General features: G+C 40.3%; 1 protein-coding gene across 1 annotated transcript in view; it reads right to left on the reverse strand.

Annotated features, from left to right (window-relative positions):
* The window catches only part of LOC121890471 (thyrotropin-releasing hormone-degrading ectoenzyme-like), a 198,157-nt gene that overhangs the window by 154,406 nt on the left and 17,619 nt on the right, over nt 1–26,132 (reverse strand). Inside the window, exons 3-4 of the mRNA XM_042402755.1 lie at nt 21,583–21,827; nt 7,421–7,697 (exon numbers count right to left, since the gene is read on the reverse strand). Of these exons, the coding sequence (XP_042258689.1) occupies nt 7,421–7,697; nt 21,583–21,827 (522 nt within the window). The remainder of the gene's footprint in view (nt 1–7,420; nt 7,698–21,582; nt 21,828–26,132) is intronic.

Here is a 26,132-nt window from a genome sequence, read left to right on the forward strand (position 1 = left end):
TTGTACGTCGTTAATAACATTATGTTGAAGGAAGATAAAGACGGAACTCAACTGTGAAGGCAGTGCAAGTGCATTTGGATTTCTTACTAACTTTAATCATTAGCTTTGCACGATTAAAGTGAGGCATTTTGTTAAAAACGTCATATGTCATCAACCAGAGACGAACGCTGGAGCACCAAACTCCAACCAAACACACTGCAACACTTTCAGCTAACTCTGGTTGGATGAAGACAATATTTATTTGATGTTGGACAGTAAATGACACTTTCATTTCTTAATTATTCTAATAAAGGCAGAAGACTATACGATGCTTCCAAATTAATGCAGTTAAATAAAAGAAACTGCTTCTTAAATACTGTTTAATCAACACCAGTTTATCTTAACTGCCATTTATGTTTCATTGTGCACTTTGGAGGACAAAACACACAAGTGAATGATTTGACACAATAAACTGGAGTAAAAGCCTGAAACCTTTTTCTATTTATTGAAGCAAGAATCAATTCTGAATCAAATCCTAACACCAAGAAGATTTCCACCTCTAGTAATAATACTGCAATGCAGTGCACTTTACATTCTGTAGGACTCGACTTCATTCTGGACGAAGCTTAATGTCTCTAAAGAAATATCTCACAGAGCTGTAAGTGTATAAATTACAAAGTAATTCGCTAATCTCTCATATCTCTAAAAAAAACATCAGCTTTAAGTAGTTTCAGCTGGTGGGAAATGAGAGCACATTGTGATTTCCCAGAAAATCCATCCGTTCATTATCTTTACCAGCCTATCTTGTGCAGGATCAGAGAGCATCACAGCTCACACTGGGTGAAAGGCAGGGTACATACTGGACAGGACACCAGTCTATCACAGAGCTAACAAGTGTAGAACAGTCAGTTTGGAGTCAGCAGTTCCCCTAACTCGTTGGAGATTTTCCAGATTTTTTTTTTTTTGGTATATGCAGTGTGTACTTTTCTGTCTGTGTGCAGCTGTGTGTGCGAAGAATATTATATGTACTGAAGCAAAGATCTTCTGCAGACCTTAATACCACTTCAGCGTAACTACTGCAGCAATATAACTCCATTAACTTTTCACCTGCAGCGGTTTCTTTCAATTACTTTTCATGCTAAAATGGCAGTTTACAGTTTATCTGTGTGGTCTAAAGTGTTTAAAGTATTAAACAAGTGGCTTAATCAGATATGTAGACCTCCTCCCTGAATCAGAGCTGCAGGGCAGACAGCAGCATTCAACAAGCGTGGAAGGAGATCAGACTGAAGATGTGCAAGAAGAGTGCTCATTTACCTCAAAACACTGAAATAATACGCAGTTTTTGCACCAAAGTTAGCTTAAAGTGGCTATAATCGGTAGTAGGGATGCACGATATTATCAGTCATCGGTACTGATAAAAGCTCTAAAATGAAATATCGGCATCGGCGAATTCTGCCAACTAAGAGAGGCCGATATGTTGCTATCTCCTCTGCTGCCTGACTGTGCTTCCCTTGATGGACTGTTTCACCCCGACGGTCCCGGTGTTTCCTCCGCAGGCTCCACTTCACTCAGCTACCCGTCAGACCAGCTGCTTCTTCCCACTTTAACCCGAATAACAAACCAGAGCTCAGTGCTCCACATGGAGAGCCGGGGCTAACGTTAGCTGGGAGGCTAACGGAGGCTAGCTGGCTGTGCTTCCCTGCGGTCATGCTGCGGCTAACGCTACGCTAGCCTCCCAGCTAACGTTAGCCCCGGCTCTCCATGTGGATCCAACCGTCCGGCTGCAGCATCTCTCATAGCGTCGTTTTCAGAGAAAAAAGCTCTAAAAAGCCGCTGTACACTACCTGCTCAGCACCATACAAACAGACACAGTTAGCTGTAGACGAGCTGGTGAACATAGTGGAGCATTTAGCATCTAAAGAGCCAGATATTTCCCTCAGGAGTTGGTGGAGAGCAAAGACAGAGCTAAAAGAGAGTGAATATTGGACTTACATTCACCAGGTGGACAGAAACACGACTCCAAATGATAAAACTACTTGTTTTTGCTGAAAACGAGAGGATAAAAAAAAAATCAGCACCTGCAGTCCTTTTGGCCGGTCATAATTAAAACTAAATCTAACAAATATGAAAGAATACTATTACAATACTGGGAATTAACATAATTTTATGACTAATTATCTTCCTCAGTGCTGTTTTAAAATTCAAATTTTGACGAGAAATCCCAGGAATCCTAATAAAAACCTTTTCACCTGTGGAGCCTGCACCACCCAAAAACAACACCGAGGGTTACAACCAGTATCAACCCGTGATGAATGTGAAATAATGGAAGGGTTAGTTTTTGTTTTTGGTGAGCAAAAATAAGTATTAATTTATTCGTTACAATGACTAAAGCTCACAAGCTTGACTGATTCCCTGATATTACTCTATACACACACACACACACACACACACACACATACACACACACACACACACACACACACACACACACACACACACACACGCTGTTAGAGGCTGGTGATGGTTATAAATGACCTAGATATGATTTGTCATTAAAACAGCATTTCACCAAAATTATCTTTCGGTAACAAGGAGAAACAGGCGGAGTGTGTGTGTGTGTGTGTGTGTGTGTGTGTGTGTGTGTGTGTGTGTGTCTAAATGTGTGTGTGTGTTGGAGTGCTGTCCTTGAGTTTCTGGCAGACGAGATGGATGAGCTGTAATTACTCTGATAGAGAGATGATGGGAGGAGGAGGAAGAAGAAGAAGAAGAAGAAGAAGAGGAGGAGGAGGAGGAGAAACAAGGTCGTGCATGTATTCGTCCTTGTGTAAGAACACGGACGCGTGCGTTTGCATATTTCTGTTTTGAATGTTGCGGTTGTTAAAGGATGATGGGATATCGGGGCGAGTGCGGACGACTGTGGATTGTTTTCGACTTTGAAAACAGAATCACAACGGACATGTTTGGCACGATAAACACTAAATAAATCAGACAGAACAGCTTTATTGGTCTGTTTCTGGCCTGAAAAAAACAAAAAAACAACACAAAAACATCCGAAAATTTGGCCGCCGTAAACGAGTTGAACCTGGCTCACCTCTGGCGCTACAACACATCCGAGCCTGTTCACACAACTCAGCTGGGAAGAGCGAGTAATCAAACCATGTCGACCTCTGTAAGGAATCTGGTTAATTATCTCGTATCTCAAGATACCAAAGTGTTATCTTGAGTTCACATCTTAATTACTGTGTTATCCTAAGATAACAAATGTGACTATCTGACTAAATTATATAATTTAAAGACATTAAAGTGTTATCTAGAGATTCTGACTTTAGAGATTTTGAATTAGCTTGTTATCTGGAGAAGGGAAATGGTGCTCATATGTAGAATTTCAAGTCAGTAGTCGGTAGTGTGGTGTTATCTGGAGATTTCAAGCATTGTTTTAAAGACTTTCAGCTCTTTATTATTGCCCCATTATCTCAAGATAACAGATGTGATCTTATAAAGCTCCTTAAAGGGTAACTACACACTCAAAGTCTGCTGGCTGCTTCCGTCCCGACATATCTAACAATAACAGCTGAAGAGACGACTGCAGAGGTCAGTTATACATTTTCAGGTTGTAGTGGGTGGTCCGCTAATGGCCCATTAATATACATGAGGGAGGCGAAATATTAGGAAGACTTTTCAATACAAAGCGCTCCAGTTCACCATCACCACCCACTACGACCTCGATAATAAACATAAAGTGGAATGATCACCTTTGAGCTGTTGTATTGGATTGCATTAAATCGCACAAGTGTTAGTAATAAAGTGCTCGGTGAGTCTATATGTGCTGTATACACAGTGATGTGAAGCACTTTGAGCTGCATTATCTGTATGAAAGGTGCTATAAAAAGTATACTAACATAAGCCTGTAGGATTAAAAAAGATTTAGTGTGTATTTATCCTGTAAAGAGGCACTACAGTCTGTTAGTATTGTACGTCCATAAAGTTACTCTGGCTTTGTGTAAGATTCACTTCCCATGATGCAACTCAATTGCGTCTTTTTTGTTAAAGAGGACCTATTATGCTCATTTCAGCTCTAAATTTTTCATTTTTGGACTCCACTAGAGTAGTTCCGCATGATTCAAAGTTCAAAAAACTCCTTATTTATCTTATACTGGACCTTTATGCAGCCTCAATATACGTAGTTTCTCTTTACACTCTGTTTTAGCTCCTGTCTCTTTAAGGCCCGCCTCCCGATGAGCCCACTCTGTTCTGATTGGCCAGATTTACGTATCAGAGTTGTGTAACTCTACCGTCATTGCAAACCAAACATTTCCTGCCTTACTGCTTCAAATTAAAATCTTTTAAATGACTCACTAATGGGAGACTTTTGTTGTGAAGAATTTACAGGAAGTAAAAACGTGTTCCTCACTGACTTAGCGAAGCTTCGTTAGCGGCGCTAAAAACCGGTTGAAACAACGACATATGGAGCTATTTGTTCAGCGAATCAGTTGGAAATAACGCAGGGAGGAATAGTACAAGCAGAAACAGCCACAGTGATGATGATGTTTGATGAAGAGCTGCAGACAACCAGCACACCTCCAACAGGTAAAATACTTATTTTACTTTGCTCTGCTGTGTAATGGCGTCGTGGCTCGGCGTAACTACTCCGGAGCACGTAGCAGATATTGATATAAAGAAATCCGTCACGAACTGACGTCAGCTCGGGCTGAAAGTAGAAAAAACGTTGAAAACTGAGCGTTCAGAGCAGCCTGAAGCTGCTGCTTTCTGCCATAGACTGAATATAAAGATGGACGTCATGACAGCTCCCCAAAAGTGAAGCCAAAACGTCTCGATCGCCCCCTGGTGGCTGGCTGCAGTATAGGTCATAAGCCCCGCCTCCTCCATGTTAATGGATGGGACACGAGACAAACTAAAAAATCAAAGTACATACATGTCAAATACATTTTTCTCAAAGATGGTTTCTGACCATTTCAGGTAGTTCTTATGCTGATGTTTGTTCAAGTGTTCATTTTTCTTGTAAAAGTTTGTTTTTAATTAGTTATTTGACGATATAGAAAGAGGCGACTCTGACGTCATGATTGACAGCCGTGACAGCCGCTCTCAAACCTCCGTCAGGCAGTGAGACGGCTGAGGGGGCGTGTTCCAAATGACGTCACACAAGCAAGATGGCCGCTCCCGGAAAGGAGATATGTTGGCTTCGCTGTGCTTCCTGCTCACAAGGATTACCGCTACATACATTTACCTCGTTATTGACCACTTTTAACATGAACATCCGACATTGTGACATTATATATATATATATATATATATATATATATATATATATATATATATATATATATATATATATGTCTGAAAATAAGGAAAAGCATAATACGTCGCCTTTAAGACACAATCTAAGTGTACTTTTTTCCCAAAACGTGAATCTTAACATAAAGCTTTAAACTGTCTCGTCATCATATAATATCATCAGGTCTATCAGGTGAACCACCACCAAGCATGTAAAACATGTCACCAGACATCGAGCTGTGGAGCATCCATGGATTCGGCGCCTTTGTGTCTTTCTCAGCCAGTTTGTGACGCTGTTTTCTGGGTTACATTGATCAGACTCCACAATGATCCTCCAGAGCCACAGAAGACATCATACAGCTGTTTTTTTTTTTTGCAGGCAGAAATAGCACCAGACAGTAAACTGACACTTCTAAGTCTGTTACTTCAGGGCCTGACTTCTTCTTTCTGATTATGAGACATAAAGCTATCATTCCCCAATTTATTATGTCAAATATAATCTAGAGATAACTGCTCATATTTAGTTTTAACCTTATTACCAAGGGATAAGGATTTAATGATAGCAGAAACAGCTACTGTGAGAGTGTATAAATGTATCATTATGTCAAGATAAAATGCTTCTGTATTTCATTCTCTATCTACGCAGGTTTCATCATATCGTTCTTCCGCTCCGCCTCGAGAAAAAAAAAGGAGTCCCAGAAGACGAGAAAGCAGAAATGACAGAGAGGAAAAGGAGGCAGTATCTGGTACATAATTACATCATTACAAAAAGATCACAGGGTGAGTGTTTTAAGAAATAAAGCAGCAGAAAAACATCATTTCTAGAAATTCAAGAGAAGGAGATAATTAAGTCATGATCATGGGACAACAGTTAAAAAATTACCCCTGTAAGGCATTTATGTTTTTCATTGTGTATTTTTACTTATAACAAGAAGTTAATTACTTTGAAATTTTTGTTTTTTGTCTTTATCTTTAGTTGACGTGGCAAGAGAAGTATTCTGCACGTGTGTCCAGTTTGTGTTGGAAAGGGCCGAGGTCATCACCCTTAATGCTCATGTCATAGGAAAGACTGCCATGTTTACGGCTCGGAGCGTTCACGTCATGACGGCAGAGTGGGAAGACGTCTCGCCGCCTGACAGAGGTTTGAGAGCGGCCGTCACATTTGTCAATCATGACGCTGCACCGCCTTCTTATATCGCCAAATGACCAATTGAAAACAAACTTATCAGAAAAAGGAGCACTTGGACAAACATCTGCATGATAAAAACTACCTAAAATGACAGAAACTACGGAGCGGAGGGACAGACAGCTGCTGAGTGCCGGGAGCTCTTTGTATGTATCGCTGTATATCTTTGTATGATTCACAGTTAAAAAAACTCCTTATTTATCTTCTACTGGTCCTTTATGCAGCCCCTCAGTTCAGCCTCTGTCTGAAACAGGCTGTTTTAGCTCCTGTCTCTTTAAGGCCCCGCCTCCTGATGAGCCCACTCTGTTCAATCCGTGATTGGTTAAGTTTCCGGAAGCTGCGTCACGGCCGACTTCCAGCCGCTCGGGAGGCTTCATCAACGATCTATAGTAGCAGGATTTTACTTCTTTTTCTCATTCTTTACTTGAAATGTCAACTTCTCAAATACAAATGGAGACGAAATCCGATCCGAAATATGAGAGAGGACAACGTGAACAACACATGGGACAACCTTAGCAACAACCTTAGCAACCAAGGCTACAACCGACATCAACTCATCAGCAAGGTAGAAAAAAAATGTCAGAAACGGAGCCTTCAGAGCAGGTTCAAGCCCTGAACTTCAGAGAATATTTCTACATCTGTTCACCTCAAGTTTTGGAACTTTGACCATGTTTAACATTCAACATCATGACAGTATATAAATGACACAAAACCACAAAAAGCATATGACCCCTTTAATAAACTTAAATGTCAAAGTAGCCATTGGCTGGTTTTGTAGCCATTTTGGCACCAACTGAGAGATATCGTAGCCGGCGGAAATTCCCGATATCTCTGACTCAGAATCAGTTTGAACAACATGACGTGAACATGTCATTAGCCCTGAGCCGTAGAGGCGACATTTCTTTATCAAGCGAATCCCCCAAAATAAGCAGAATCACATCAGCATTTTGTGTTCAGACTGACCGTCACGCCGCTGTCGGTCTGCGTCTCTCTGTAGGTGAAGTTGCAGACGGCCCAGGCCAGGTAGTACGTGGACATGCGGGGAGTGCGGGAGAAGCGATTGGTCACCCAGCCGTCCTCCTCCGACAGCGAGCTGCTCTCGACGGGCATGTTGGAGAGGGAGGTGTACTGCGGGTCGTGGCGGAGCGTGAGGGAGAACGTGGCTTTGTAGACGGGTTCGTCGAAGCAGGGGAAGGCCTTCCGGGCGTGGATCGGACTGAACTGAGTCACCGCCAGGTAGCTGCGTGAGAGGATGAAAGTGTAAATCAGAAGCACGGCAAACACAACCCATCCTGACATTTAGCCCTGGCCCTGTTGTGACCTGGACCAGAACTAGACCAGACTAGAGGTCAGGTTCAGCTGCCAATGTTGTGGTGGCTTTTCTAACATTTAACCTGAAAGAGCAAAGTAGCAAAAAAACACAAACTCTATTATTTTTAAACCAACTGGAACTTTGTTATACAAGGCTGAAAACAAACACCAAGATTCATTAATGACAAGAGAAGAAAAATGTGATGTGAGCTGGTTCAGAACGTAGATTAGCAGCTATTTGGTTTCTTCAGAAAGATGGTTGTGACCTTAAAAAACCTATTAAATGTGGTTATATTTTCATTACCGGAGGGTAATATGGGTAAAATATTCTATTCTATCACAAAATGTCTAATTTTATTATGTAATAACATATTATATTATGATAGAGTACTTTTTTTTCTAGAAATTCAATTCACCCTTAATTAATTAAACTATGCCGGTGGAATTTTTTATTGGTGCAGTGTGTGAAAGTTCCTTCAACATCAGCGCACAGACACAAACTCATGGACACAATTAGATAACCGACATCATATCACAAACACACATACTGAGGTCTCTGAAAGGCAACAGATGGCTCAGGACGTTAACATTGAGCGTGGGCAGCGGCAGCTTCGGTGCTCCGCGTGTGTTTCTACACAGGATGCATTCAGGTACAATGTTGAGTGTAGGTCACTCGTGTTTTGGCAGAGCCTGATACACAATCTCTATAGTAGGAAAATAGACTTGAAGTGTAAAAGTATGTGTGTAAAGTGCAAGTGTAGACGGCTGAATTGATAGAATATTGATTGATTGACTTGAAGCTTATCCGTCCTGTCAGACATGCGTCCAATCGGCGTCCTATGAGGATTCTCGTGATCTCGCAAATCCAGCTGCCTCACAAGGTAAGACGGTGATAGACAGATGGTTCAACCGATCACCTGCCAAGTATTTTTTGAAAGTGCTTGCCCTTTTCCAAACAGTTTTCAAGGACGACCTCTCAGATGGTTCTGCGTAACAAACCATCTGACGGGTCAAGTTAACCATAAACTACTCAGCATACAAGACCGAGTAAAGTTGCAGCAGTAAAACTGAACTGAGCAATTTTACTGCTTCTGAATTTCATTTATAAGAAGAACACTGTGTTATTTCTTCATTTAAAAGTGCTCTCTCTCTCTGTAAATTAGAGGTCCTTGTGGGTCCTGGATAATGAAGCCAGGAATATAAGAGGAGAAGTTTAATTCTTTCAAAAACATTATGACGCCTTTTGGCCTCACAGTCTGTCTGAGTAGGTGCAGAACACAAACACGGACCCGATGACCTCTGACCTAAAGGCATAAGGATGTCAAGGAAACACTGGACAGGACTTATAACCTGAGCCTTCTCACCACCAGTCTCACAGAGAAAATGGACAGTTTAATTACAGATTGGGAAATTAGGGTTTATTGATTTTCTTCTCTTTTATTTTATTCTTTCTAAATGTCTTCTCACTGTTCTGTTTGATGATATTGACAGAGCGAGTGAGTATTCAGTTTGCAAGCGTGTAATTTTCAGATATCTGATAGGAATCAAATTATTCCCCTTTAAGGTTGGAGGCCAGTTTTCTCTCCACACAAAGTAATTAATAAGTAATCAACATGGTCCCTCAAAAGAGCACCACAGGATCCTCTTCCTCCAAAAACACGCCTCGTTCTAAGACGTTTCTTTGTGTGACTCTTCTTCGCTGGTACCCTTTGGGCTGTTGCTCCTCTTCTGCTTTTTGCCTTCGCTGACTGCTGCTGCTGCTTCCTCTGTGTTCCTCTCGGCCCTGCAGCCGGGATGGCCTGGCATTTCAGTTCCTTGTGCTTTTTTTGTTGTTTTTTTTTTTTCTTCTGTGAGCTGAGAGCTCCAGAAAGAGACTCAACTAAGCAGCAAAAGACTGAAAAGATGCCTGAATGCCACAAGCCACAAGTTTGACATTTCAATAATCTATTATTTTTGTAATCTCCTATTTTTATCGTACAGTTTAACTTTTTAAAGACTTTTCCAAGGACTCTTCTGATTAGTTAGAGCTTCATGCATCCAACTCTGAGACACCTGACTGATCACCTGACTTCATCACCAGGAAACATGAGGTAAACCATCTTCCATTCTTCTGTCTCAGAGTTGATGAAATTGAAAAATTGAATTTTTATTGCCTGTAGTTGGAGTCTTCTCTCCTCTCATTGTGTTTTTCATTAATTAATTCATTCTGTCAACAATAACTTGTTAATTTAATTTACCAATTTATTCATGCATTCATTCATTTTAGTTGTATATATGTTTATATGGTTAGTGTTTCCTCGTCATCCTTGGTAGTTAAATAAATATCTTGATTTATAGCCAAGTCATTGTATTTGTCTGTTCTTTTATATCAGAGATCGAGGTCACTATATTCAGAGTTAGGGTTAGGGTTTTCCTCCTAATTAATTGATTACTTAATTATTTAATCAATAGAGGTGGTGCCCCCTATGATTCTATGAGAGCATAATATTAATTTCCAAGTGTTATTATTCCTACAGTCCATTAGGATCCAACGCAGTCAGTTCAGATCCAAATTACTGTCAGTACAGTCAAGTCTAATCTCTATTGGTTCTTGGATCAGTGTGTCAATATGTCTATTATCTGAGTGGATCAAAGCATTATCATCATCACAGGATAAACAAAGAGTGTGAACTGTGTAGGCCCAGTTTAGGGATAATGACGTGTGTTGCTGCTCTTTTCGACTGCATCACACTGCCGTTCTCTGTCAGATCTGTTTGGATCCATCATATTTTGGTCTTATTGTCCTCGAGTCAATTTCAGATTTGATCTGACTGTCGTTGGATCCATTCTATGTTTTTTTGAAAGGATAAGACTGGCAATATTCCATATTGTCTTATTGTCAAGAAATCAAATGTTTGCAGCCAAACAAACAATGAACTGATCTACTAAGAAGTATTGTGTGTGAATCCAAAGCCTGATATATCTTATTCCTCTGTGCTGTAGACCTCCCTTGTTGTCCAAAAACTATTTAAAACATGTCAATGAGTCACATCGCTGCACTGGGTGACATGTTCCTTCATTATGAAGAGTTTGGTGACGTTAGTTTGTTTAAAAATGGCTCCAAAGACTAATAACAGCGATCATGATTTCAGTCCCTAGAGAGTAGTTCTGTGTAAGGCAGACAGCACTGAGCATGTGCGTATCACATATCATAACATCTTGACTTTGTATTGAAGTTATTTACATTGTGAAATGTAGCAAAAAACTATTAAAAACACATCAATGAGTCACACCGCTGCACAGGGTGACATGTTCCTTCATTATGAACGTTAGTTTGTTTAGAAATGGCCCCAAAGACTAGTAACAGCCATCACGCTTTCACTCTCTGAATAGTAGTTCTGTGTAAGGCAGACGTCACTGAGCATGTGCGGGAACGCAGTTCTATTTACAGCTTCGCTACCTTGTTGTGTTACATATCACAACCTCTTGACGTTGTACTGAAATTCTTTAAAATGTAGCACAAACATCTTACACAGAACTACTCTCCGGAGACTGAAAACATGATCGCTGTTATTAGTCTTTGGAGGCGTTTCTAAACAAACTAACGTCACCAAACTCTTCATAATGAAGGAACATGTCACCCAGTGCAGCGGTGTGGTTCATTTACTTGTTTTTAATAGTTTTTGCTCAACAACGGAGGTCTACGGCACAGAGGAATAAGAAATATCAGGCTTTGGATACACACACATAACACTCGTTAGTAGATCAGTTCATGGTCGGTTTGGCTCGAAATATGAGATTTGTTGACAAGAAGAAACATATAGAACATCGCCAGTCTTATCCTTTATATTGATGAATGCATGTCGGGCTCGGGTACATTTTTCACTGATCCATTTAGTTCTGCTCACTGATTTGTCACATTGCCCACAGGGGGTTTAAAACCTGCAGGGGCTTTAAAGGAAGTTCTGCCTGAATAGAAACAGTTTAGCTTAATCTCTCAGACTCTGACAGATCTCTAGAGACTCACATTATATATCATCATATCACCTAGCCCCAATTTGCTGTACATTTGGCTGACAATCCATATGATGGAGTGTAGATAAGCAGCATTGCTGTTGCATCAAATGTCCCATAAAGTGACCCATAATTCAATTCATTTTCACATTTGGCCTGTAATCGTCTGGCTCGGGTTTCAAAGTTGAGGCTTCAACCCATTCAATTCCAGTTCTGGAATAAATCCATAAAAAGTATGCGATGCTATCGTATAAAGCGGGATTTTGTTTCAGTCTTTGAACCCTACACACCTATCAAAGGAGAAATTTAAGGTGGAATCAGAGTTCAGGGGGTTAAAGGATAATCCTCTTAAGTCAGAGCCGACAGGTCGGCTGTCTGCAGACAGACGTTCTTACAGGGAGACGTTTTACTTCTTCAGTTTTTTTTGCCTCCACAGAGAGAGATAATCCACAATAAACACGGAGAAACTTTCTGTTTCCTCCTGATTTCTTTAAGCTGACTTGAATGTTTTCATATCGGAGCTTTGTTGCGTTCATCTGTCAGTCACCTGACAGACACAAGAAGAAGTTAAACTCCAGGAAATAATCCCCGTGAAAACTTTGTTATCACACTCGTGCATTTTTACTCCGAGTGTTTGTGGAAGGAGAGATGAAAGGAAAAAAAAAGAGAGAGGGAGGAGGAGAAGAGGTGGAGCAAGAGTAGGAGGAAGAGATGGAAAACTGGGAGGAAAGAAGAAGAAAAAAAAGATGAAAAGGCTAAAAAAAGGGGGAAAGAAGGATGGAAAGAGGAGGAAGAGGAGAAGAATATCAGAAGCCGCCGTAAAGCACTTAACATTCAAAAAAGGAGATAAACTGGTGGAGGAAGATAAAAAGGAGAGAAGGCAGTGGAAGGGAAGAAAGAAAAGAGGAAGAGAGCGACAGTAGAGGCAGAAATGAAGAAAGAGGGAGATAAAAAAAAAATGTAAGAAAAAATGGAGAGAAAAGATTGGAGGAAAAAGATGAAGTGGAGGGGAAGAGGAGGAGGGTGAGACTTGAAGCAAAGGAAAGAAGGAAAGTTAAGAGAAAGAGGAGAGGAAGAAAAGACCAAAAGAGGTGGAAGAGAAGGAGATAAGAGCAGAGGAAGAAAAGAAAGATGAAGATGAAGAAAAAAGACCGGAAGAAAAGAGGAGGAGGAGAGGAAATGTTTAGAATGAGAGGAGAAGATGGCAGAAGAAATAAAAAGAAAGCGACAAATTAAAGAGGAGACAAAAACAAGAAGTGAAGAGATAGAGGAGCGAGGGGAGAAGACGGAAAAAAGAGAAGAATAAAAAGTAGAAGGAGAAGACAAGAGGAGGAAAAGAGATGGAAGAGAGAGACGTGTAGGATGAGAAAGAGGCTGAAGAAAGAAAAGAAATGAGAAACTGGCAGAAGAGATCACAATACAAAGAAAAAAGAAAGAAAGGGAGAGATAAAAAGGAGGAGAAGTTGTTGAGAGAGAGGAGGGGTGGAAGGAGAAGAGAGGGAGGGAAGAAGAGGGAAAATTGAGGAGGGTGAGAAAAAGACAATAAATGGATGTGTTTACAATGAGAGGAGAAAAAAGAAGGGAAGAAAGGAAACGAGACAAAAGGAAGACGGAGAGAAGAGGTACACGACGATGACGAGGAAGAGGGAGAAAGATGAAGAGGAGGATCAGGAGGGAAAGTGATAGAAGAAGGAAGATCAGAATAAGAGGTGATGAGGAGGAAGGGGAGGAGAAATATAAGAAGAGATGAATAGATAGGAGAGAAAGATGAAGAGATGAAAAGAGTCACTGAGGAAGAGGAAAACAGATGGAGGAGTCAGAGGAAGGAAAAAGAAGAGAGAGAGGAAGAGGAGGTGTGGTGATGGAAAAGAGGAGGAGCCAGAGGACAGGTAGAGGAAGACGAAGAGGAAACCAGGAGTGGAGGAACAGGAGGACAGAAGAGGAAGGAAGAAGAGGATGAGAGGAGGAGCAGGAGAGAGAGAGGAGGAACGATAAAGAGGAGGAGAGGAAGAGACGAGAGAAAAGAGGAGGAGGAAGGAAAGTATTGAGGAGGAGAAAAGGGAAGAGGAAGAAGAAAGGTAAGAGGAGGCAGTAGGAAGAGGAAGAGGAGGACAATAGAGGAAGTGAGATGAAGGGAGGGAGGAGAAGGGAGGGAAGGAGAATAATAAACTGAGGAGAGCGAGGCGGACAGAAAGAGAGAGAGAGAGAGAGAATAATGGAGAAAGCCTGAGAGGGACGAGATAAAGAGAGAATCTATTAGAGGAGAGGATGAGTCTGTAATACACACACACACACACACACACACACACACACACACACACACACACTCCTGCATAAAAGCTCAATAAAACCCCGATATTAACATACACACACATGACGTGCCAACAGTCGCCGCTGCCAAGGTAACGCTTGTTGTCACAGTAATCTTGATTGACAACCAAGCTTACAGCGTTGCCACGGACAACCACGACACACACACATACATAAACAACACGTTAACAAACGCACACACACACACACACACTCATGCATGAATTCATGCGGCAACGTGTCGCTTCGTCTCCTGAAAACCCAGAAGACAAATGGAAATTACATCATTTCCTGCTGTAATGTTCGCCATCTCGTCTGGAGACACCACAGAAGAACAGAGCGAACATGTGATAGACACACCGGACACACACACACACACACACACACACACACACACACACATGCACACACACACACACACACACACACACACACACACACACAGAAACACAAACCTCATTCAGATTCAGAGATGTGACTGATGGGAAAACTGTTGAGTCAGGTGTTTTTCTGTGTGTGTGTGTGTGTGTGTGTGTGTGTGTGTGTGTGTGTGTGTGTGTGTGCATGTGTGTGTGTGTGTGTGTGTGTGATGGATGTAGAAACACACTACCACACACACACACACACACACACACACACACACACACACACACACACACACACACACACACACACACATCCACATCACACTGATCTCTTTAAGTAACGTCTCAAATTGCAATTCCCTGCCTTCACATTGAAAAGACTGCGGGGGGTGTGTGTGGGTGTGTGTGTGTGTGTGTGTGTGTGTGTGTGTGTGTTACTGCAGCTATAGTTTTACACAGGAAGTCGATGGAGAGGCTGATTCATCATCTTTCGTGTTAAATATGCGACTGATGGAGGAGACAGCGGGGAGGAGGGCGGGGCGTCGTTTGCTCAGATTTCAATTCTGCTTCTAGTATTTGTGGAGCAAAAGAAGAGGAGGCAAGAACGTAGGAGGCCCGGGGGGAGAAGAAGGAAATAAGGAAAGATAGAAGAAGATACAGTAAGGTAGGTTAGACTGGCTTCCTCTTCCTCAGGAAAGTCAAAGTACGGGCCATGACCTACTGGTGGTCCATAGAAGCAGTCTGTTTTGGGGACACTTTCAGAGACATTCATGTTCTGGTTCCCAGCTGTTCACACAAAAACTTAAAGGATATGTGTCTGGCAATTTTCTATATTTTTTTTATTGTCAACAAATCTCATGTTTGGATACAAACCAACAATGAACTGATCTACTAACAAGTATTATGTGTGTATCCAAAGCCTGATATTTCTTATTCCTCTGTGCCGTAGACCTCGGTTATTGTCCAAAAACTATTAAAAACACGTCAATGAACCACACCGCTGCACTGGGTGACATGTTCCTTCATTATGAAAAGTTTGGTGACATTAGTTTGTTCAGAAACGGCTCCAAAGACTAATAACAGCGATCATGTTTTCCGTCTCCGGAGAGTAGTTTTGTGTAAGATGTTTGTGCTACATTTTAAAGAATTTCAGTACAACATCAAGACGTTGTGATATGTAGCACAACAAGGTAGCGAAGCTGTAAATAGAACTGCATTCCCGCACATGCTCAGTGGCGTCTGCCTTATACAGAACTACTCTCTGGAGACTGAAAACGTGATCACTGTTATTAGTCTTTGGGGACATTTCAAGACAAACTAACGTTCATAATGAAGGAACATGTCACCCAGTGCAGCTGTGTGGCTCACTGGCGTGTTTTTAATAGTTTTTGGACAACAACTGAGGTCTACGGCACATTTTTCTTATTGTCAACAAATCTTATGTTTGGATCCAAACCACGAATGAATTGATCTACTAACACGTATTGTGTGTGAATCCAAAGCCTGATATATCTTATTCCTTGTTGTTGTCCAAAAACTATTTAAAACACGTCAATGAGTCACACCGCTGCACTGGGTGACATGTTCCTTCATTAGGAAGAGTTTGGTCACGTTAGTTTTTTTAGAAATGGCTCTAAAGACTAATAACAGTAATCACGATTTCAGTCCCTGGAGAGTAGTTCTGTGTAAGACAGACACCACTGAGCATGTGCGTATCACATATCATAACATCTTGTATAACTCTGTATTGAAGCTATTTACAATGTAAAATGTCGCACACACATCTGCCTTACACAGAACTACTCTCCAAGGTGCGAGGTGCTGACACTGAATGATGACGCAGAGAAGTCAGGCGTGAACTGACCGCTCTGACAACGGTCGCAAAGCCAGAGATCAGTATGAATCAGATGTAGGATCGCATATGAAGGTGGCTCAGATCTGCTATGAAAATATCTCTTGGAGGCAAAGAAACCAGATTTCTTCACTTTTAAGCATTTCGTTTGAAGCATACTGAGGCCTTAAGTTTGGTCTTATTATATACAAGGTCAGTGCACATACACGTCCACGAAACAATGAAAAAATGTTGCAACTTGAGCGAAAAATTGGCGGGTATACTCGGGTTTTATGAATGTACTTCATAAACATACAGAGATGAGAGGGGAAAGGGAGATAAAGAACCGGAGTTCCTGGTGAGTTGTGAGTTCAGCTGTACTGAACACAAACACAAAGAAACACTCCCACACACACACACGGTCGATGATAGCTTACGGCTAACGTAACGCTACAGTAACGCGAGGCGAAAACTGGCTTTGTGTTCTGTCTGAACACACGGTTAGACAAGTGGAAAATTTCACTTCCTTTTGACACCAGATTAAATCGTCAGAGGATCACCAAACTCATACGGATTGATCCTTTAGGGAGCTTAAATCTCTGTAATTCAATCTCAATCTATCCAATATTTGTTGAGATATTTCACTTTGAACTGACGTGTCAGACGTCCGTAGAGCTACATCACTAGAGTGGATAAAAGTTAACCGCTCAATTTGAGACTCAGGTAGAAGAGTCATGGGTCCACTCTCAGGTCAGATAAAACATCTCTGATCTATGAAGACCTTTATTACACACCACTTCCAACTCTGCGTGTGCGTTGTGAAGGTTCAGAGAATGAATGAATTTATTAAGTTACTCCAGTTGACTGCCATGTTAGATAGGTTACCCTCTGACACACACGCTGCAGAGTGGGCGAGGGCAGTATTGATCTGAAACATCTCATCTCGACACTGGATTACTCCATCAGAGAGCGAGAGAGAGAGAGAGGGAGAGAGAGAGAGAGAGAGAGAGGGAGGAGGAGGAAGAAGTCAGAGAGAGGCCGCCGACTGAAGTAGATCTGTTGACCAATCAGCTTCTCTCAACTCTCTTAAAATGTAGACTCTCACCTAACCTTCGTTAACATCCGTGTCTCTCGTTAACACTCCCGACATCCATGTTTCTCATCAAACCCTGCCTCGTTAGCCGCCGCGCTACTCCTCCTCGTTAGCTGTAATTCCTCTCCTCGTTAAAGAAAGGCAGCTCTGCAAAAACAGCTCTCGTCTAATGAAAAAGTTCTCACAGAATCTGAGAAAAAACAGGTATGCTTAGTTTTTTTTTTTTTTTTTTTTTTTTGGTTCAAAAGAAAGATCCCTGCTCGCTGTGTAAAGCTCACAGCTCGTACTTATCAACACAGAGACATGAAATGTACATCTGCTTTTTATAGGCATTTTTTAGTTTGCACATACAAAAAAAAAAGTATGCAAATGAGTCGTCATGCTTTTTACGCATATCAAAAAGAAAATATGATTGAGACAGATGGAAACAGATCGGTACCTACGTCTCCCATCTTTTACTGTAAACAAGACATTTATGTAAGGCTGCCACGCAATGCCACAGGCCTCCACTCACCCAGAAACACCAGAAACATGAGTACATAACTTCAAGATCTCTGGTTTTTTCCCTCTTTTCTATCACAGTAATATATTCAAGTTCATCATATCAGAATAAACTGCTTGGATCATCTTGTTTTGCCAAAATAGGCGAAAATGAATGTCATTTTATGTGGGAAGTACCAACAGTTAGAGCTGCAACAACTAGTTGATTAACTGATTAGTTGCAATTATTTTGATAATGGAGTCATTTTAAGAAGCTTCTTTAATGTGAATATCTGGTTTCTTTAGTCCTCTATGATAATAAACTAAAACTGTTTTTACAAAGATTTTTTAGAAAGTGATATTACATGTTTCCCAAATTGTTAATTATCATCTTCCCTTTGTGCCCCAAGTTATGTTTACTTGGTATGTTTGTAACTTAAGTCGTAAGAGGAAAAAGATGGTATATTTTTGTTATCTTCATGCCAAACATACCATTGCTGTGTGCTGGAAAACGGCCCTAAAGCCATCGTTGAATCAATGGCTAAAAGGATTTTCAAGCTCGTTATCTACGGAAAAAATAACATTTGCGTTAAAGGGAAACTCCAAGAAGAAGATGGATTTCCTGAAAATGAGCCCAATAAGAGGATTTTTCAATAGCTGAGACTTAAGTTTGACTAAACTGTGCAACATTAGTTTCCTTCTTTTCCTTTGATTTGTTTTTCTTTATTGTGTTCTGTATGTTGGACATATATGTTTAAAGCAGAATAAATATAACGTTTAAATAAAATGAACTAAATATCTTTAGATAATGGAGTGTTGGTTGTGACAGAACAGAAGTTTGAGGACGTCACCTTGGGCTTTAGGAAACAGTGACTGACATTTTCTGACACTTTATGGACCAAACAACTAATCAATTAATCTAGAAAATAATCGACAGATTAACCAATAATGAAAATAATCATTAGTTGCAGACTTGATCAGAGTTACAGCTCCTTTATTAATTATGTAACATCACATCCTCTTGAATATATTTACAAAAATGTAGCTGATGAACAAACTTATTTACATTTTATTTTGAAATTTCAAACCAATTTTTGAAATTTCAAAATAAAATGTAAATAAGTTTGAGAAAATAAGTCAAAACTCAGTGTTGAGTTTGAAGAGTTTAACCCTTAATGATATGAGCTAATAATAGCTTGATGAACGTGACACTGTGTGGACAGACACAATATCTGCTCTGGTCCAGTTTCCTGTACGTTAGCGGAGTATTGATGAGTCTGTTTTTATCCTGTTGGTGATGTCATGTGTCATGTGAGCAGTTCAGCAGACGGCAGGAGTCAGCGGGAGTCTGCACAGACTTACTCATTTCAGACTGGTTTAACATCACACTCATCTGTACATCATTTACATAAATATCAATACCCAGCTTTACCAGTGATACTGTGTGTGTGTGTGTGTGTGTGTGTGTGTGTGTGTGTGTGCGCACGTGCTAATTAATTCCCACCCTCCCAGCATTTAAGCATTTAAACCCAGCCTGAGGTTTATAGTAACTCTGGATATTAAGCAAATCTCACAGTTTGTGTGTGTGTGTATGTATGTGTGTGTGTGTGTGTGTGTGTTAGCATTAGCCGCACCGCTGCATCAAGCTAATCCTTAAGCTAACAGTGAGCTTTGTACACACACACACACACACATATCTCAGCAGAGTGTAATGTGGACAGCAGGAGTCCCCGAACACTGACGCTGAATGAATCATTTGCAGCTTTATTCTGCTTTTTTTTTTTTTTTTTAAATAAATAATCAGCTGTGATTTGAACTATACTTTCTTTTTAAATTAGCATATTTATGAACCAGGACTGGCATCTTTTAAGGGTGTTAGTCATATATATATACGATGTGATTATGTCTGAGTTTGCAGGACTTATTTATTTCAGATTCAGTCAGACTTTGATTTAAATATTTAAGGTGTCATAGCAACACTTTTCCTGTCTATAATCTGCATCATGCACATGCTCACCTGTTAAAAAAAACTCTAATTGTGCAAACAGGTTTTTTTTTAAAGGTGACTGGTTTTCTCAGAAAAGCCAGTAACAGTAACCAGGTTTCAGTCAGTGGAAGCGTTAAACTTTAACTAACAGGTTGTTGTGTTGTGATCGAGCTCTGCTGGTCCATCAGCTGCTGTATTGATCGGGTATTGATCCAAACAGCAGCTACCAGTGAATATGGGACAACTGGTGGTGAAAACGTGCTGATTGGGAGGGGAATTCCAGCAAATGTGTATTTCAAGTCTTCTGTCTTAACGGTGAATCATGAGAAAGGAAAGTTTCTGGACAATGTTTTACGTCAAAATGTACAAAACAAATGTGTATGTTATATTTCTACAGAACAGACCTTGATGGAAATATGAAGCAAACATGGTGATTTAAATAAGCTTCCACTGCCTCATGTAATATATCATTTATGCAGGTTGTGAAATTTTAATTATACTCAGTTATTTTGTTGTTTTGGAGGTTCAACATCAATAAAATATGTTCTAACTGTGAGTCAGTGTGAGTTTTATTGAGAGGAATTTTACTCTCAGATCACAACCCTGCTCATTTATATAAAATATATGCTTTCATGTTTTAACACAACTGAATGCAACATTATGTTCAGCAGCTACAACGTCTTCAGGCTTTAAGTGTCACTGGACGCTCCGACTGACTCTCATTCAAACAGCATCAGCTTCTCTCTAGAAATACTAAGTCAATCATTTATTTCAATGAGTCATTATGGTCTCAATCACTCAATTCAGGCCCTTCAATAAGTTCGCTGGTGGTCATTTTGGACATTACTGCTCTGTTAATAAGATCTGAAGACTTATAGTAGCTTTGATGTCTGCCGTGTGGGCGTTGATTGACAGCTGTGATTGACTGGCTGCTCACCGGGACTCTGGTGCACTCTGGTTTTACCAAGTTTTTTGAATTTTGAAATTATTGGGGTACCAATTTTGACACAAATTGCATCCCTTGGCTGCAAAAGATTAAGTAGGGATCCCAACCAATAATGCTTTTAAATGTACATATGGGCATGTATGAATATTTTCATGCAAACCTACCCTTTAAAAACATGCAGTATATAATGTGTATATAAGATCATGTGGTTTTAAATACTGTAAATATAACCAGACGCATTTGCCAATCAGAACTGTTTAAATCCCCATGGTTCAGTCTAAGAGACTCCTTATATGGTCATGGCTTTACTCCTCTGACCAATCACACGTGAGCCCTTATGATTTCATCAATTAACTCCGACTTCGTGCTTCTGCCGTCAGACATTGATAAAATATTCTGTCGCTGCGGAAACACACACAAACACATGGACACACAGATGGAGGCCACACAAACTCATGCATGAAATAATAAATGTATCTGCACACAGTCAGTTTCCCATCAGCACCGTGGGGGAAGAAATCTGATGTGGAAACAATTCTGCAGCAAAGGCTTATGGGAAATTCATAAGGAGGGTGTGTGTGTGTGTGTGTGTGTGTGTGTGTGTGTGTGTGTGTTTTGATAAGTCGAACACACACAAACACACTGAGCGGGGTGTGTGAGTTAATCAATGTCGTGGATGTGAAGCTCTGACCTTTTCTAGTCGACCACCTGCTGCTGCAGGAAAAACCAGCGTGTGTGTGTGTATGTGTGTGTGTGTGTGTGTGTGTGTGTGTGTGTGTGTGTGTGTGTCATCGTGTGTTCGTGTGTACCGTCTCTCTCTCTGCAGGGTGTACGAGCTCCTGAAGAAGCCCAGCAGCTCGTCCTCGATGGTGGCGTCGAAGCTCACGTTTAGCCGGTAAACTCTCATCGGCTTCAGCTCGCGATGCAGCACGACCACGTACATCTGATTGGCCGGGAAGGGGAAGTGGCGGTGGATACGCATGGCTCCACCCCCCGGCCTGTTGGCTGGACGGCCGCCAGAGCCACCTTCTGCTGTGACGGACACCTGGTCCACCTGAAAGACGATCATATATATCATATACTGTCATCATTCAGCTCACAGTTAGTAAGGTTGTTGTTGAACGTCGGAGCTCCGGTTGATAAAGTTAAACGTCTTGTTCAGAACTAGCTGATACAAAAACGAAAGGTTGACAGTTAAAAACATACATTTAAGGATAACTGGACTGAGAAATTTGCGTTCATTTTGACCATAGTGCTTGATTTGCAATGAAACAGTGGTCATAATGAAGAGCGGGGATGCTAAACACCACTACGGCACCAAACATGCCTGTTTTGAACAAAACTATCCCCCCAAAAACACGTAGAACCACAAAACTGAACCAGATAAAGTTGTGATATGAAGACTCCAGCAGAATAATTGGAAAATCAAACATTTTTCAACAGTGGATACAGTGAAGAACTCACTAATGAACCAGTGTATCCGCCGTCACCTTTTTATGCTCAAGTTTAAGGACTCGGTTACACAATAAAGGTGTCGCATCTCCCATTAATACTGAAATGTTGTTCATGTACAGACTTCTGGAGTTTTGTACTGAAACATCATGATGTAATGCAGCCTTACTGGACCTTTGATGCAGTGGAAGTTTATTAAGTGGGCCTCTAAGATTATCTGAGATGTATCGGAGAGGATTTTTGAGCCTGTCTGATGATGGTTTCTTAGAAATCTCTGTTTTTTTTCATGCTGAGGATGAGATTATGTTCATCACACTACTGTACTAAGTTCTGGATGGTAGACTTAAACACTTCAGAGTATTAAGAGTATCAAGCAGGGGTTAGATTGAACATGTGATAAATTGTTGTCAGACGTACTCAGCGCCCTCTGCTGTTCGTGTTAATCAGCGCGGTCACATAAAAAACATGACAGAGTGGTGCACTGCTCTTAAAATGTACAGATTTGCAGCAGTTTCAGCGCCTTTACAGTTTCCCTGATGAAAGGTCATTGCTTAGCAACACCTGATTCACTGCCAGCTGTTTTTCATGATGCTGGACCTGTCACCACGGTGACGTAACAGGGGACCATATGTACAATAAATGATTGGTGTGAGATGGAAGGAAGCTCGAAAGTTTTATCTGACAGCTGTAATAAAAGTATGAAGAAAGAAAGATATTTACAGCGGAGGGGGAGCAGCTCCAGCTCTGAGGTGCCTTGCTCAAGGGCAGTGGCACGAAAAATCTTGGCAATTACTGCAGGAGGAAACTGGAGTTTTTGGGAGAAATTACTATTATTTCTTTTCGGTGCTGGTCCCATTATCATTCATAACAGTAAAACTTTGGACCAGAAATAATTCATTTCAGTAGAATTACAGCAATCAGCAGAAGAAAAGTTGATTGACTCGTGGAGGTAAAGTTAATCTGGGGTTCAACTTTGGTGGACTTCTTGGTGAACGCTTAAAAAGCATGTTGACATTTTTATTTTGTTTATTTCATTTATTATTGTTGTGATTTCCCCTTCTTTATCCCTTTTCTCATGCCGTTGTCTCTCTTTGGTTATATGTATGTTCACAAAAGGAAAAGAGAGATCGTAACTGTAAGAGCACGATGTAAAACTGTTCAAATTTGGTTTATTCTCTCAATAAAAAAAATTGAATTGTCAGAAAGTGACCACTGCCCAACGTCATGCATCTGTCATACGAAATTACAAAGATCCAAACAACATTTCACTGTCAAAAGGAATTTTAAACACTTTTCTGAACAAGCCTTTTTGTTTGATTTGTACTTCATTGATATTGGGTTTACCATGGTACCATTCCTGATCCACACTTGTCCTTGGATTATTTTATAAAAACATTTAATTCCATTGTAGACAAACATCTGCTTGGTAAGAAATTCAAAAGCGAGAACAATCTCTGGTTTTGTTTGGAAATTGCTGAAATGTTACATGAAAGGTACGCTGCCTGGCGCAAAGCGTGAACAACTAAATAATCCTCCGCTTGGCAATATTTTCATCAACAGTGTAATCAATAGTGTGTGTGAAATGCCAAATGTTCATTTTATGTCTTTGCACTATCTGAAAGTAAAGGAAACTCAGCAACAGTTAAATCATTATCACATAGTCTGACTTCATTCTTACTCAATGAAATAGTTCAAGGTTCCTCCACTATCTCAGTTGGAGAAGAAATATGTGATACATTCAATGAACATTTTAATGCATCGAGTTATTTATTTGAAACTGCTGGATTTCCTCCCACTGTCTCTGATCATAGTGCACATCGCTGGCCAAACAAATTAGGCACTCAGACCTTTTCATTGAAGCCCTTTACAAATCTTGCAGTATTTAATGCTCTTTGTTCATTTAATCCAAAAAAGTCCCCCGAGGCTCATCATTTAGAGCCGAGGCTTTTATTATTAGCAGCTCCATTTTTTACTTGATTGCTTAACTTATCATTTTAATCTGACTTTGGTAACAGGAAGTATCCCTGACATTTGGAAGAAAGCCTACATTATACTTTTACAGTCCAATGAGCTACATAATTATGGTACAATTTCTAAGGTATTAGAGAAACTGGTAAATGGAAAACATTCTTAGATCAATACTCCATTTTAAAATCTTATCAATCAAGATTTAGACCTGGGCACAGTACTGTGACGGCAGCATTGAAAGTCTTGAATGATGCATTAGATAACAGGCAGGATTGTGTCGCCATTTTTATTGATTTATCTAAGTCTTTCAATACTGTTGATCATCAAATTCTTTTGATATGCCTGGAATCTATTGGATTTGATGAAAAGTCTTGTAATTGGTTTGCAAATTACCTCAGTGGTAGAACTCGAGCTGTTGTGGCTGATGGCTGTATGTCAAGCTTTAATAAAGGTTAATAAAGGTGTTCCACAGGGTTCCATTTTAGGCCCACTTTTATTCACAATCTTCATAACTTAATTAAGTGAAAAAGTGACAAACAGCACAATTCATCTGTACGCGGATGATGCTTTTATCTATACTATATCGCCAAGGCTTGCATATTGATGTCTGTGTGGTACAGCAAACACTGATTGATCTTAAATTACTGTTAAACTCAGATAAAACAAACTGTATGCTGTTTTCTAGAAAACTGACTAACAGTACCATGGAAGTTAATATTACTACTCTTAATGGGACACCAACTGAAAGAGTATCCTCTCATAAATACCTTGGTTTCTGGATAGATTACAAGCAAGCTGTGTTTCAAAAAACACACTGATAAAAATGACTGTCTTTAAAAGCAAAACTGGCATTTTATTTTATAGAAATAGGGCATATCTTACCCAGAATTATGGAAAGCAAATTGTTCAGTCAACCGTTTTATCTGTTATGGACTACGGTGATGTAATTTACAGTATATGCACTCTCCTGCTTCTACCTCTCTATGCAGTCTATCATTCCACCCCTGCGTTCAGAACCGGGGATGGCTTTATAACTCATCATCAGAAAGAAAGAAAGTCGGGTGGCAGTTGTTGGCAGCGAGAAGAGAATGGCACCGCATCCCATTTATATACAAAGCTCTCCTTGGCAAACTTCCTGGGTACCTTACATGTCTTATTAACTATAGTTCAATTTCACACTGCACTAGGTCCCAAAACTATTTGGTCCTTGAAAATCAACGTGTTAGCACTGAGACTGGGAAATTGGCTTTTAAATATTACGCTCCACAAAAGTGGAACTGGTAGAAGATATGTAAAATTATATAAGTTAATCACTTTTAATCATTTTAAATGTCTTTTAGCTGACATTGGGCAGTGTGAATGCTTGTTTTTTAATTGAGCCCTGATGTTTATTGCACATATTGCTTTTTATCGCCTTAATATGTTTTCATATTATGTGTTTTATTGCATTTATGTTTTGGTTTTATTGTTTCTTATATTTTATATTGCTCGTTGCGTATCTGTTCATATTTGCTTTTCATATTTGCCAATTATGTTTATTGTGTCTTACATTTTATATTTGTATTGTAATCAGGGCGTCCTTGTAAAACAGAGCTTGCTCTCAATGGCCTACCCTGTCTAATTAAAGGTTTAAATGAAGGGAACAGACACCCGGAGAGTTTATATTAGCTGTGTTGCACTAATTTTACATGACCCTGCACTGCTGGAGTGTAAAATGCTCCACAAAAATAAGGCTTGTATGGTGCTAAAAAAGTTTGCTTTAATTAACTTTTAATTTATTGCCTGGTTGGCAACCACCAACCAAGCACTGAGAAACTCTTCCATAAAAACATGTGATATATTTTGGCCACTTTCTGCACTTGCAAGGCACAAACACCTGTCAATGCGTCAGTCGATCATGCCTTATTTGCCCAGTTGCTTCCTGTCCTACGCCTGTTGT

This window comes from Thunnus maccoyii, chromosome 23, assembly GCF_910596095.1.
Source record: "Thunnus maccoyii chromosome 23, fThuMac1.1, whole genome shotgun sequence".
Classification (NCBI taxonomy): Eukaryota; Metazoa; Chordata; class Actinopteri; order Scombriformes; family Scombridae; genus Thunnus; species Thunnus maccoyii.